The sequence below is a fragment of the Hypomesus nipponensis genome, chromosome 15 (genome assembly GCF_054491055.1).
Source record: "Hypomesus nipponensis isolate SF chromosome 15, ASM5449105v1, whole genome shotgun sequence".
Taxonomy (NCBI): domain Eukaryota; kingdom Metazoa; phylum Chordata; class Actinopteri; order Osmeriformes; family Osmeridae; genus Hypomesus; species Hypomesus nipponensis.
The window spans coordinates 18257501-18272438 of record NC_140375.1 but is presented as its reverse complement, the minus strand read 5'-3'; the positions used below and the strand labels follow the sequence as shown (position 1 = coordinate 18272438).

The window sequence follows — 14938 nt, the reverse complement described above, 5'->3', positions numbered from 1 at the left end:
CTATATAGGAATAGGCTATTAAAATCTGTATTTCATCTATTTAGCCCCCGTGGACCACGTGTCTTGTCTTTCTATTGGTTCAGAAGTCTTAACAACAACGTTATTGTCCCTTGTGTCACGTGGCCAATGAAGTTCCATCAATTATATTCAAGCGCAATTAACTTGACATTTATGATGGCTCAGGGAACCGGATAGGACCGTCCTAGTCTAGTCCTCAGTCTGCTGTCTGTCTGAGCAACCCTGTATCGACTCCATCAGGCGTTCAGGTTTTTTTTTCTTCCGGGGCGCTTCTCATCTCCGTAGCTGTCCTCGAGGAGAGCTCCCCGAAATTTAAAACCCTGGTTACTTGGAGACGACCAGCAGATTAACCGCCAGTGTAACTGAATACTCACCGGACATTTTAGAACCGATACACGCTACTTTCCCCGATTGGACTTGATAAAATAGTAGGCTATCAGGAAAAAAGTCATGATTTGGACTGGGACCTATTTGCCGTTACAGAAGTCACAAACGGAGGAGAGCGCCTCCGGGAGATGAGCATTCTGGGTTAGACTCCAACATCGCCTCAATATGCCAAATCGACAAAAGAAGATCATATTTGGCATCGCCGGGGTGTTTAGTTTTGCCTGCGTTCTCATTGTTGCTGCAGCCATGGGCACGCCGTTTTGGGTAAACGGGACCGTTCTTTGTAAAACAGGGGCTCAACTAGTTAACGCGTCGGGGCACGAACTAGACAAATTTATCGGAAGGATAAACTACGGCCTGTTTCATGGACAGAGAGTCAAACAGTGTGGACTAGGCGGAAGACCCTTCAGGTTTTCTTGTGAGTATAGGCCTGGTTTATTTCACGTGAAGAAATTGGTTGAATTGTGTCTATTTAAAGATTAGAGATCATTTGAAACATCTTGTTTGCCTCCTTGCTCATATATAATTCAAAGCAAATAACAATGAATGCAACAAGCAGTGACGTCAGCCCCATTAATAGTTAAAATTACATTAATAAAATACTTAATTATTTATATGATAACAACAAACATTGGTATGTTGCCTGATAATTTGGTTAAGGTTAATGAATACTTGACGTTTTAATGGTTATAAGAGTAAGTGACACATAATATATGTCCCTTGGCTGTTGAATTGGTTGAGTGGCTTGGAAAATTACTTATTCATTTTGGACGGCATGGAATGAATTGAAAGGCACATGGAGAGTTGACTCTTTCTCTCTTGGTTACTAGAACAACAACAGACCTGACAGAGTAAAGATTGCCTATGATGTAAATCTCTGGAAAAGCTTTGGCCCTTGCATGAGAGGGCAGCCCAGCCTCCCTTCACAGCACATTTCAAAGTGTTATTATATAGGTCCACTTGGACCTAAGTTATACAAACACTCAACGGGTCAAATTAAAACTCTCGGTGTTAAATTAACTATTTGAAACCCATAAAATAGGCCTATATCAACAGATCCAAACATGCAGGTTCTTCCCCTCTCATTGGTCAACAGACCGAAGGGAGATGAAAGTTGCAGTTAGAGATTTCCTGAGATAACAACACATTTTAGTTGGCGAACAGAGGGAGTCTTTCTTTTCGATGTTACATAAGCATTTTTTGCACTAATGAGGGTTGGAGTACACAGAATGATGTTCTGCTTGACTAGACAGCTAATGTAGCCTACCCACTGGTTCTGATAAACAAAACCAGTTGGTTCACTGAGGACATCTGTCCTTGTGTTAGTACTGTATAGATTTCCTCTGAGTGATTTGATCTATTCTCGAAAACACTGGCGTCATTTACAGAAAAAGATTCCATTTACTGTGAAACATAACGAATAGGGGTGTAACAATATATCGTGAACAATATATTGCAATACAAACATTTTACAATATGTATTGTAGAGTTATGGCAATAGTTTTACAATATGATGTCCGTTTGATCCTATTGGTTGAGCTACCAGCATGCGACCTACTCTGCACCTCCGTCATGCATGCATTCATTGCATTCACAGAAATCACTTGAACTGAGTTAACTCCATTGTATGTACAACAAAGAAAATTATTGCAAATGTTTAATGTTTTGGAAAAAATCTGTTATTGAATTTGTTTCATTCAAAATGATGTTCAATATATTGTGATACGTATTGTATCGTACACCCAGTATTGTGACACGTATCAAATCGAGTGTATCGTTACACAACCTAATAACGATCATATCCGTTCTACAAAACATTGTGTTCTCTCTTCACCCTCTCACCCTCTCTTTCCTCTCCTCCCACCCCTATCCACGCTGTACTCCCACCCCTATCCACGCTGTACTCCCACCCCTATCCATGCTGTCCTCCCACCCCTATCCACGCTGTCCTCCCACCCCTATCCACGCTGTCCTCCCACCCCTATCCACGCTGTACTCCCACCCCTATCCACGCTGTACTCCCACCCCTATCCACGCTGTCCTCCCACCCCTATCCACGCTGTACTCCCACCCCTATCCACGCTGTCCTCCCACCCCTATCCACGCTGTCCTCCCACCCCTATCCACGCTGTCCTCCCACCCCTATCCACGCTGTCCTCCCACCCCTATCCTCGCTGTCCTCCCACCCCTATCCACGCTGTCCTCCATCTCACATTCATAGTTTTTCCAGACATGCTGGATTTCATCCCGGCGAGTCTTCACGTGACGGTGATCTTCTTCTGTGGTGTGCTGATCCTGTTCTCCTCCGTGGCAACGGCGTTCTTCATGTTCAACGCCTTCGGGAGTCCGTACGAGACGCTGCACGGCCCGCTGGGCCTCTATCTCTGGACCTTCGTCTGCTGTGAGCTTCACATCAAATCATATTTACACGTGTTCAGCCCTTTTCACCAACAGTGTCCCAGAGGAATTCACAGATGCCCACATCAGATCGGCACCTATAACTGAGCTAAACCCTCAAGGAAGACAATCTAAAACTCAGGGTCAACAGGAAACGTCAATATGTGGTTTTACTGAGACGCATACATATTGAGGCCTGTAAACAGCGTCTGGGTTTTAGCCTGGCCCAGCCATGCACAAGCCACAGCTGTGGGACCTGTTTCTATATGAGCTTTGAGTTTGGTGTGTTGAGGCCTCAGTCATGATTAGACCATTTCTGAACATGGTAGTAAAGTAAAGTTCCTAGCGTAGTGATTAGTGATCCAAGGTTAGTGCAGTGATGTTTCTAAGTGTAATGATATCTCTAGGTTAGTGTAGTGATATCTCTAGGTTAGTGTAGTGATATCTCTAGGTTAGTGTAGTGATATCTCTAGGTTAGTGTAGTGATATCTCTAGGTTAGTGTAGTGTGAGGTTGTCCCTCACAAAGTGGGACTCTTTCCAGACAGTTCTTCTAACATGGATCAGGTGTGTCTAATCAAGGCTCTGTGGGGGGTGGACTATTCAACCACTGAATAAGGGACCCAATTAAGAAACTCAGCACCAGAGCTACTAAAGATTTATTTCCTGAGGTGGTGGTGGTGGTGGTGGGGGGGGGGGGGGTTAATTAATCAATGTTGTTGCCAAGTACCAAGGGCCAAGACACAGATTCTATTTGGTCTCTGTTACTGAAAATCACTATTGTGAAATGACACCTCAATTTACTGTATCCATGTGGATACAAAACAAAAAAATGTATGCGCCATAACTTGATGTGTGGATTAAGTTTTGTGAAAAAGGGCTACACAAATAAAACAAGATTAGATTGAATTTAAGTGTAAAAGAGTAGCAGATGGTAGAGCTGTCCGGAGTCAAATCCCGCCCTGGCTCTTTGCTGCAGGTCTTCTCCTCACTCTCACCTGCAATCACACTTCACTAACAAACTACCAAATAAAGCATAAAAAATGCATATCTGTCCTGTTGTCTTCACAGCAATTGTGTTTTCTTCAACCAGTGTTTTCTTTCATCGCAGGCTTCTGCAGCTGCCTGGTGATGACCCTGTTCGCGTCCGAGGTGAAGATCAATCACCTGTCCGACAAGATCGCCAACTTCAACGAAGTTAACTTCGTCTACAAGACGTACACGGAGTGGTACGACCACTCCTTCTGGATAATCTTCCTCACCTTCCTCCTCCACAGCCTCAACTTCCTGTTGATCCGTGTGGCCGGGATCCAGTTCCCGTTTCAAGAGGCCAAAGAGTTAGCTGTAAACACGGGCGCTGTGGATCTCATGTACTGACTACTGCTACGTTGTTTAGTTTTACCCCCCCCCCCTTAGCGACACTGAGCCTCCCCTATTAACTAGCCCCTCAATAGTCTTGAGTCGTGCGTCCACCTATTTGAGCGCTGTTGAAAGGACCGAAGCTAATCGGAGCCTCTTAAGCCTATTCGTGTCCTCCAGTGACAAGCTAGCCGTCTTTTCCGTGAGAATAAGAGACTCACTCGGGAACTCCCAGCGAGAAAACCGTCTTGAATCTCCTTAGATTGGTGGGATTGGTTTTTCCATCGTATCGTTAATTGCGGTGTCTTGTTGCCGTAGATGGTGGTCGAATGAGAGGCCCGGATTTCACTCAGCCAGTGAAAGGTGGAGGCTTCTTTTATTGTTCATGTGTTTTTATGCTGTAGGTGTCCTAGCCTAACACAGTGATAGCCTACACTAACATTTTTCTGGAAATGTAAGCTAGGATGTTTGTTGAACAAAGTTGTATTAGTTGCTGTCCGCTGTAATAGGTTTAATTATAAGTTTGGCAGACAGAGTAGGCCTATGTGAAAAATGTGTTAATCATAATTCTGTTTTGGTCATTCACTAGCCTGATGAATTCGTCACACGATGTGCCAATTATTATGATTTTGTAACCGGTCAGTTAAACTTCTGTAGCATTTATAGGGCTCATGTTTTGTTTATACACCTGTTTCTGGCAGTGACAGAAGTAATGTCAAAACATTTTGTTGAAAGAATTTCTGCCCTCTTTTCATGTGTCTCTGTATAATAAAATATTGATATTTTACTGTGAAGAACCTCTTCATTCACAATCACACTTTAAGCTACATTGCATGGGAAGCAGTTAGCCTACTGGTACATTTTCAGTGGCTTCCATTGCTTTAAATATCAAACTGTTTGATGAAACTTTCCATCCTTCTATCATTCTCTTTCTCTCTATCTTTAAATCTTTTTATTGTTCTGTTTAGAGTATTTTTTACCACAAGTTGGCCGTGTGGTCAAACCATTTGAGACACACAGAATCCAAGCAAAATAAGAAAAAGATCAATCTCATCTTTTCAGCTGAACAGATAAAATGCCTTCTACAAAACAGCAGTAAACTGTTTTAATAGTTGCCATAGCCTCATGAAACATAACTGACAGACTTGATAGGCTATAATTAAAGAGGCCACTCCTGCAAGCTACACTCCTACCGTACAGGAACGTTCAAAGTTGTCTTTGAGGTGGCTGTATCTTGGTAACCTGATCATGAATATGCAGCTCAGCAGAAGCACATAACACAGACAAGTAAGCCTGGCCCCTTCAGGGAAAAGTCAACAAGAATAGTTGAAGTCTACAGGGTGGCATCCAGTTAGACTTGTATGAACAGTCCTTGTTGCCCTTCATAGCTTTGTACTTGACTGCACTGTGAAACACGGTAAGATTTTACGCTATCTGGCTGTGGTAGTATAGATTTATGAATTAGTTCTTAATTAAATTATTTGTTGACTTTATAGTAGCCTATGATACACCTTGTCTTTATAATATTTTGTAAATGTGTTTAATTCTGCTAGATGTGACTCATGCATATTTGCTGTTGTTACAAAAAAAGTAAACTATTTACGTGACTAAATTATGATGTAATCTAAGAAAATATATTTGCATGGCTAATAACTCAATATTTGGGTTTTGGATTTACAGTGTGCTTGGTTATGCCATTTGCAAAAAAAAAAAATCTGTTTCAGTCTTACATGACAAAAAAATGAATTTAAACTAATAATAGTAGGCTACTGCACTTTCGTTCAATGCGTATTTCACAACCTGTTTCTTGAACATTTTGGTATTGCCTAGCCTGTGGAAAACTTAAAGCAACCACCACCAACCAGAGATGGCAAAAGTACACACATCCTTCACTCTGGTACAGATACTCATGATCTCATAGACTCTGGTCAAAGTTAAAGTACTGACCACACTTTTTCAGTCAGGGTAAAGTAAGTGTGGTTCTCTGACATATACTTAAATAAAAAGAAGTCATTACTACTACTCATTTTAGTAAAACGTAAGAAAAATTGTGAGGTATTGATACCAGGAAGTACAGACTTAAGTACAGTAACAAAGTATTTACTTCCCATCTCTGCAACCATATAACAACCATATAACAACCATATAACAACCATATAACAACCATATAACAACCATGTAATAACAACATAATACATGTGTAGGAACAGACATAATAGACATAAATAAAATAATCATGCCACCACATACAGATTAAAACTAAAGTAAAGAGCCTGGTTGAAAAATGTAAGAAGTAGAAAGTAGGCCTACAGATGTTTATGCAAAAAAATAATTAAAGACTTAATGTAAAAAGTTGTCAGAATAAGTAGGCCTTATTATTGTCCAAAAAATAAATAGTGAAGTACTGATGTCAGAAAAATAAATAGTAAAGTACTGATACCAGAAAAAAACTGAGGGGTCTTGGAAACGTGGGAAGTTTGTTTAGCAAGACACATTTTTAAGACGTCTCTTTCCCCTTGGAGCTTGAGATATATGGGTGGCGGAGCTTCAACATTTGACCAGAAGATGGGGGCAGGCTAGTAGGGGAGGGGGTGAGGAGCGCTAATGTAAACTGGAGCTATAGAGCGTAACTGGTCTTAACACACAGTCACGTGCGGCTTCAGCATAGGGACCAGGCTACACAAAAATACTTTATCTCTTTGAGATAAAAAGAGAGAAAAAATCATAGCCTAGCCCTACTATTAGTAGCCTATAAATTTAACGAATATTTTACAGAATATCTTATAGGCTAGGCCATTATAATATATTCTTGGTCACAAACTACAAGCCAAACTTATCTGGCAATTTATATACAACTGGTTACTTTAAAAGATACGTTAATTGCAGCGGAAGCATCACAGACAGTCCTATATTCATAATTGGCGAGAGCAATTTTCTGAGTCGAAGGTCGACTAACGACTCCGTTCTCCGTGGATTTTTAAAGTTCCCTTTCGGAATGATCCACTTTTGAACATCTTCTGAACAACATGAGGCTGGATACCAGACACGGTGTTAATCGTCGCGGGTCACATCTTGTTGACTTAATATGTCCCTCGCAGATGGACGAAGATTCAGACGAGGTGGACCGGAAAGCCGAACTGGACGATATTCTCAGTCAAATTGCTGACCTCGACAAATGGAGAGAGATCTTCAACGCTCGCGGGTAATTGGCCAATATCAAATGTGTTATTTTATCGTCTTCTTTAACTTCCCAAAATATTTTTACTAGATTATTGTAATGACCCCCCCCCCCCCCCCCCAGAAACAACTGCAATAGGCTACATTTCCTATTTAAAGAAAACAAGCTGCACAACGACCTTCTCAGTCTCTTAATAATTGCATCATTTTTTCCACAGGTTGGAATTACAACATTGTATCACGAGAGTGAGTGGATCACATTTACTTTTCTAATCCCCGTTTACGTGTACAGTCGTGTCTACTAAAATGTGTTTTTGTTAGTTCATTTTTACTTTCCTCACGCTTCAATTTATAGTCCACTTATAGCCCAATATCACATAACGGAGCGCTTATTACGCTAACGGACGGGCTACTTTGTCTTCTCAAGTAGCTTACAGATAATTCTGTCCAATGAGAACGAGTAACGGTGCGTGTTGTGCGCGGGGCCGGGGGTGGGATTCCACGTAAAGGTTCTCTATTCGGTGTGGTCTCGTCACCGAACTTGATCTGTCTTCGGAAAAGACCCGGCCATGCTCCCGAAAGCTACAGATATAGTTACCTTCTCTCGCAGTGAGGCAGCGTCTCTTCCTTCAGCGTTTCCCAGTCACGTCTATCTCTTGCTCGGTCCCGGCCTCATTCTCTCCCTCACGCCGGCTCTTGTTCAACCAACATCCCGCCGGCTGCATGTCGATGGTAGCGGATGTGTAGCGCCTGTGTGGGTCAGGTTTGAGCCCCAGTGATGACAGACTACGCAGAACTTCTTCAGAGCATCAGGGTCCTGCAGCCCTCCAAGCTCAGCTACATAGAACTCCTGCAGGAGGAGGTGAAGAGAAACCCTGACGTGAGTGATGATCGTGATTCCACCTTCTCTTCCAGCTACATCTCCTCTTTGTGTGTTGGGGTGTGGGGTTTTGGTATAGCTTGGTGGTTAGAGGATTTGTCTGCAGATCAACAAGTTGCAGGTTTGAATCCTCACATGTTTCCATTCGGACGAAAGAAAATCTCATAAAAAGTGTATGCCATACTGATTGTGTAGACAAGAAAGACAAGGATGGAAAAAGACCCAGTATGGTTTTGTATCTCTAAATAGTTGGTCGATGTTACTTTGTTTAATCTTGACCACTCAGTACAATAGTGTAATGGAAATATGAAATGTAAAATACAAGTGCAGATCTGTAGCGCCTCAGGTGTCCTCTCTATTACTCTTCGTTTTTTTCCCTCCCTATCTCTCTCTCTCTCTCTCTTGCTATCTCTCTCTCTCTTTTTCTCTCTATCTTTCTGTCTCTTTCTATCTCTCCCTGTCTCGCCATCTCTCTTTGTCTCTCTCTCTCTCCCTCTCTCCATCTTGTTTGCTCTCTCTTGGTCTCCCTCTCTTCCTCCAGAGGCCAGTGGAGTGTAGCCCCAGGCCCGAGGAGGAGAGTGGGGAGGAGGGATCGGGGCGGTCTCCCTCCAGCGTCCAGCCCCCCCGCCGCTACGCCGCCCTGCTGGCCGCCCCCTACTCCATCCCCCGGGCTCTGGCCGTGTCCCCCCGCCTCGGAGGACTCCCTGTCACACCCGAGCTGGCCGCGGTGAGTCTGGGGACGCACTTCCTGTCACAGCCAAGCTACTTCCTGTCACACCCGAGCTGGCCGCGGTGAGTCTGGGGACGCACTTCCTGTCACAGCCAAGCTACTTCCTGTCACACCCGAGCTAGCCGCTGCGGGTCTGGGAACCCGAGCCGGGGTCACCTGATACCCGCTCTCCATCCAGTGCCGGCCGCACCACAGCGGTCTGGCTGCTGCTCTGTAAACTGCTGCTTTGTGTGTGTGTGTGTTTGTGTGTGTGTGTGTGTGGGGGGGTTGTGTGTGTGTTTGTTGACCAAAACAAAAGACTGGCAATATGGCCTTCTCATTTATTGATGTAGCTCTTAAGCAGTGGATTGAGTTTGCAAGTTTGGTTTCTGGAAAACAAGCAGGCATGCAGAAGAACAAAGACAGTTGTATGTAAAGCATTTACAGCTTCTGTCAAGATTAACATTAAGCCTAGATTTAGAGGATCCATGCCTTACTTACCTTTGATGGTATTTATCTCTTATTCACATGTAAATACACTCAGTAAACAGTAATCACATAGCAGTAATCACATATAATCAAAAGATTACAGCTAGAAATTGATTGTAAGATAGCAAGACAACTTTTATATTGAAATTGTAAGGTTTGATAAACAACAGCAACAAGTTTTTTAAACCTGTGTTTGGATTCTTATTTCTTAGAACCTGAGGAAGATATTATTCGGGAACACCTTTCATGTCTTCAACTATGAGTGGAAGAAGTCCTTCTTCAAGTTCCGGGAGCCAAACTCGGATCTGTCGTACGCCCTGGAGGCAGAGAGGGTGAGAGACCTGCAGCATGATGATGATGACATACAGTATCCACCTGGACTGGGAGAGAGAGACAGAGAGAGAGACAGAGAGAGAGACAGAGAGAGAGACAGAGAGAGAGACAGAGAGAGAGACAGAGAGACAGAGAACATCTACTTACATGTTACAAGTGTGAAAGGATAAGAGATCAATATATGGAAAAATGTAACCAGTTAATTGAAAACTACACAGAACTTGACATAAATGAGAAATTAGGGATATCTCTGGGTAAAGGGCCGACTGCAAGCCTTGCCGCTAGATGTGTCTCTCAATGCCACAACCTGAGGGACAGTGAATCAGCCTTGTAAAACCTTTCTATATCTTACTGTAACATGCATTTATCTGTTACTTTTCTATAGTCCCCAACTTACTATGTTACTGTTATTTTGCCATATCATTATTGTTAGACTCCTTGTAAAATGTCATGATATATATGTTAAAATGTCCATTCAATATGGATTGCTTTGGCAATACTGCTCAACCCGAACTGTCACGCCCATTCTGAACTGAACTGAGAGGAAGAGAGAGGGGTACAGACCAGGACAGAGAGAGACATATAGATCAGATTAAGATGAGTAAAACAAGCAATGCTCCAAACACATTCCAATAACTTAAAAAAAACATACTTTTATTGGAAATAGATATTGAAAGCAGAAAGTGTATGTATTATTGACCCTATCTCTCAAAATGCAGTACGGTATCAGTTTAATAGTTGATTAATCTATATAGTATAGTTTATACTGAATATGTGCAGACACACACCACTATAAATTGTTAATAGTTTTTAACTTTACATTTTAATGACAGAGAATCAAAGAATATTCTGATCAGATGGCACACCAGCAAAGACCTAAGGGTTACCCTGGAAACGCTTACGTAACCACAGTGACTTGAGAAGGCCATGCTGTCGTATCCTCCCAAGAGTTGATTATACACACTCAATATTTTGACCTTCCGCACCTCTGGAAGGATCCAGTTTCCAGATGACAGTCTTACTGAACATCCTTCACATTAGTCTTCCTCTGAACTGCCACTGAGTAGACACCCAACACCACGTAGCAATCACCTGAGACAGGCGAGGGCGTCTCTGCGGGGTGACATCCGTGCTGTCTCATCACAGCATAAACAGAGGACAGGCTGGAGACAGACTGGTCTTGGTCTGGTGGTCTGGCTGCTGTCTGGATGGTCCTGGTCTGGTGGTCTGGCTGCTGTCTGGATGGTCCTGGTCTGGTGGTCTGGCTGCTGTCTGGATGGTCCTGGTCTGGTGGTCTGGCTGCTGTCTGGATGGTCCTGGTCTGGTGGTCTGGCTGCTGTCTGGATGGTCCTGGTCTGGTGGTCTGGCTGCTGTCTGGATGGTCCTGGTCTGGTGGTCTGGCTGCTGTCTGGATGGTCCTGGTCTGGTGGTCTGGCTGCTGTCTGGATGGTCCTGGTCTGGTGGTCTGGCTGCTGTCTGGATGGTCCTGGTCTGGTGGTCTGGCTGCTGTCTGGATGGTCCTGGTCTGGTGGTCTGGCTGCTGTCTGGATGGTCCTGGTCTGGTGGTCTGGCTGCTGTCTGGATGGTCCTGGTCTGGTGGTCTGGCTGCTGTCTGGATGGTCCTGGTCTGGTGGTCTGGCTGCTGTCTGGATGGTCCTGGTCTGGTGGTCTGGCTGCTGTCTGGATGGTCCTGGTCTGGTGGTCTGGCTGCTGTCTGGATGGTCCTGGTCTGGTGGTCTGGCTGCTGTCTGGATGGTCCTGGTCTGGTGGTCTGGCTGCTGTCTGGATGGTCCTGGTCTGGTGGTCTGGCTGCTGTCTGGATGGTCCTGGTCTGGTGGTCTGGCTGCTGTCTGGATGGTCCTGGTCTGGTGGTCTGGCTGCTGTCTGGATGGTCCTGGTCTGGTGGTCTGGCTGCTGTCTGGATGGTCTTGGTCTGGTGGTCTGGCTGCTGTCTGGATGGTCCTGGTCTGGTGGTCTGGCTGCTGTCTGGATGGTCTTGGTCTGGTGGTTTTCTGAGGGATGGAGGATGTGCCTGGTACCTAACAGAAGATGTTCTGGTGCAGGACTGGTGATTCTACGACCAACTCCAGACATAGGGACTGAATGTTAGTGTCTTTTTTGCAGAGGAAGCTAGCTGACACATCTTTGGTTAGACTGTAATATATACAGACACACATTAGTATAAATACTTTGTGTTGTATATATTAGGCCATGCACTACTATAAATATTTCAGACTGTGTATATGAAGGCATACTCTATACTATATAAACTGTAATTAGAGGATAATAAAGAAAGGTTGGTCTGTACTGTTGTAGCTGAGCGGTACAACATTAGTCTGCAGCTGATGTTATAGTCTCTCACAGTATGATATTCTGGATAAAACTGTATTTTACACTACTATTTAAAACATCATTTTAACAGTTGGTTTATTTTATCCAGGGTGGATCCCGTGCCATTCAAATGATTGTCCAGGCAAATATAATCAAATACCTGCTTTTCACACAACATCCCAACGCAGAAGCCTGCAGAATGCAGAGGTGAGAAAGTAAAGGTTTCTGCTACAGTCCCGTATAAACATGTTAACTAATGAAGAATCCATGAAAATAGCTTCATCATGAGAAGCTTATGATAAGTCTTGAGACGGATCATGAAGTGAACATACCCAGTTCTGTGTGTCCAGTTTGAGCGAGGTTGGAGAGAAGGATCAGGAGCGAGCGTTAGCGGCGGCGCTAACGGACATCCTTTGGGCGGCCGGCGAGGAACGGAGCGCCATGGTTTCCTTGGTAACGTCAGACTACTGCATCACTCCGCACCTGGACTACAAACTGGACAACTTCACGGAACGAGTAGGCCTACGACGACCTCCCCCCCCCGAACTTCACATCACAAATCAAATGTGATTTGTTTAGCCCTTTTTACAAGCAATGTAACAGAGGACTTCACATACCGCCCCTAACCTGTATGGAGGGAAATCGGTGACACATGTTTAGAATTTATGCCAGTTATGGCAGTTGTGACATTCCGCCTGTATCATTCCTCTGTTTCGGTTCAGAACTGCTGAGACTCCTGAGAAGTTTTTTTTAAATGTTGTTTGTTTATTTATTTATTTATCTTTTTGTTTTTATCCATTTGCAGCTACAGCTTTTCAGTTTCAACAAGAAAGACGATGTCAGGAAATTCCTCCATGAGCACATTCAGTGTGTGAGTTATGTTCTTCATTTTTATCCACGTGAATATGAGAATACTGTGATGTCAAATCAAATCACATCAAACTTTATTTGTAAAGCCCTTTTGACAAGCAACATCACTAGAGGGCTTCAAAGAGGCACCTATAACCAAACTGGATTAACGCCAGTCTCATCTGCCTCTCCCTGCAGTTTAAAGAAGAGGGGAGCCATGGAGTAATCCTGTTCCTCTACAGCCTTATCTTTTCAAGGACCATCAGCAGGTTGATATTATGCAGTGTTACAGTACTGTCAGGTTCACCTTTCTGTTACAGTACAGGTTTACTATGCGCTGTACTGTACTGGTTTTCTATGATAAATAAACCCTGTCCCGTGTCCCAGGTTAAGAGAGGACCTGGATGGAACCACCACCCACCTGTTGTACCTGAGCCTCGGCAACTTCGTGGGTCGTCAGGTGAGCCATGTGTCTCTGCGCCGGCTTGGCGGGAGAACAATACCTCCAGGTAACGGTTACTGTTTGGCATTCTGCACCTGAGGGACTCAGATCTCCCTCTCTCTCTCCCCCTCTCCCCCAACCCCTCCTCCTCCCTCTCCCTCCTCCTCTCTCTCCCCCCTCTCCCTCTTCCCCTCCCTCCTCCTCTCTCCCTCTTCCTCTCCCTCCTCCTCTTTCTCCCCCCTCTCCATCTTCCCCTCCCTCCTCCTCTCTCCCTCTTACCCTCCCTCCTCCTCGCTCTCCCTCCTCCTCCCTCTTCCCCTCCCTCCTCCCCCTCCCCTCCCAGGCGTTGCTGAACCTGCTCCTGACCGGCAGGGCCAGTCCCAACATCTTTAACGGCACCCTCCAGTACGGGGAGGACGGCAGCCTGCTGGAGCAGCCCCTCCGTGGGGTGCTGGCTCGCAGCGACGTGGGGTACCTGTACTGGAGCCGTGAGGAGGTGGAGCGAGCCAAGATGCCCCTGGTACAACCCCACCCCACCTCACACATTCACCTCCACGCAACTGTAAAGTTGTTTCTGCATCCTGGCATCCACCTCCAAATCTCACTGAGACAGCCTCCTCACCCTTAAGGCCTTTGCACACCGAGTCCGAAATTCGTGTCCGAAACGTTAAAAAATAAACTTTCGTCCGTCAAAAAAAAGTTCCGATCGGGTTCGATTTTTTTGTGTTTTTTGCATCCATAGCCAGCATTTTCAGAGTTTTTTGGGGACAATTCAGAGCCACTGATTTTTGAGGCTGACGATTATGAAAAAAGGCATATGACAATGTTGCAGTCAGTGTGCGAGGGCCTTAAGGAGGGTCTCAAGGGGACGACAGCACCGCCTGGGCAGACGTCAGCACCAGGTTGGGCCCCGCCAGGTCCTAATGCACTTCACAGGGAGTCCTGCATGTTTTAGACGTTTCCTTCTTCCAACACACCTCATTCAAATGAATGGGTGGTTCTCAGGTTTCTGCAGAGCTCAATAACCACCCATTCACTTGAATCAGGTGTGTTGGAAGAGCTGTGCAGCACAGGAGGTCCCTGAGGACCGGGGTTGAACCACTGGTGATTCTCTGGCGCCCTCAGGTGGGCAGCATGCTGAAGACTCCCCGCTGGCCCATCTGGGTGTGCAGCATCAACAGCACCTACAGCGTCCTGTTCAGCCCCCAGCGCTCCCTGCTGTCTGACTGGAAGATGGAGCACCTCTTCCACATGTACTTCTACAACGGCCAGCCCTCCCAGACCACCACCACACTGCTCACCATCGGTATGCTGGCTACACTGGTGCTCACTGGGCACGTGCCAGTTACTACTCAGTTCACTGGTTATTAATCGCCATCCCTCCTCCCCTTCATCCCTTCCCCCCCCCCCCATCATCACTCCCCATATCCCTCCAACCTCCTCATCCCTCCCCATCATCACTCCCCCCTCCCCCTCATCCCTCCCCATCCCCCTCCCCCTCCTCACCCCTCCCCCCTCCCCTTCCCCCTCCCCCCAGACACCCACTCCCACCCCTGGGAGCTGGGCTCG

General features: G+C 45.3%; 2 protein-coding genes across 3 annotated transcripts in view; both read left to right on the top strand.

Moving 5' to 3' along the window:
• The first annotated feature begins 212 nt into the window (after positions 1-212).
• clrn1 (clarin 1) lies at positions 213-4946 on the top strand. The gene is made up of 3 exons (XM_084674585.1): positions 213-823; positions 2627-2806; positions 3912-4946. The coding sequence occupies exons 1-3, from the start codon at positions 571-573 to the stop codon at positions 4175-4177; spliced, it is 699 nt and encodes a 232-aa protein (XP_084530711.1). The 5' UTR covers positions 213-570; the 3' UTR covers positions 4178-4946.
• A 2144-nt stretch (positions 4947-7090) lies between these two features.
• Positions 7091-14938, top strand: part of mindy4b (MINDY family member 4B) — an 8054-nt gene continuing 206 nt past the window's right edge. Inside the window, exons 1-12 of one of the 2 annotated variants that reach the window (XM_084675121.1) lie at positions 7091-7361; positions 7555-7582; positions 8758-8943; positions 9627-9746; positions 12188-12285; positions 12429-12594; positions 12884-12949; positions 13126-13196; positions 13315-13387; positions 13713-13889; positions 14495-14675; positions 14907-14938. The exon at positions 14907-14938 is cut by the window's right edge and continues 206 nt beyond it. In XM_084675121.1, the coding sequence (XP_084531247.1) occupies positions 7186-7361; positions 7555-7582; positions 8758-8943; positions 9627-9746; positions 12188-12285; positions 12429-12594; positions 12884-12949; positions 13126-13196; positions 13315-13387; positions 13713-13889; positions 14495-14675; positions 14907-14938 (1374 nt within the window). In that variant the 5' untranslated portion in view covers positions 7091-7185. Of the gene's footprint in view, positions 7362-7554; positions 7583-7955; positions 8217-8757; positions 8944-9626; positions 9747-12187; positions 12286-12428; positions 12595-12883; positions 12950-13125; positions 13197-13314; positions 13388-13712; positions 13890-14494; positions 14676-14906 lie in introns of those variants that run through there. The other variant, XM_084675122.1, reaches the window with a different exon arrangement.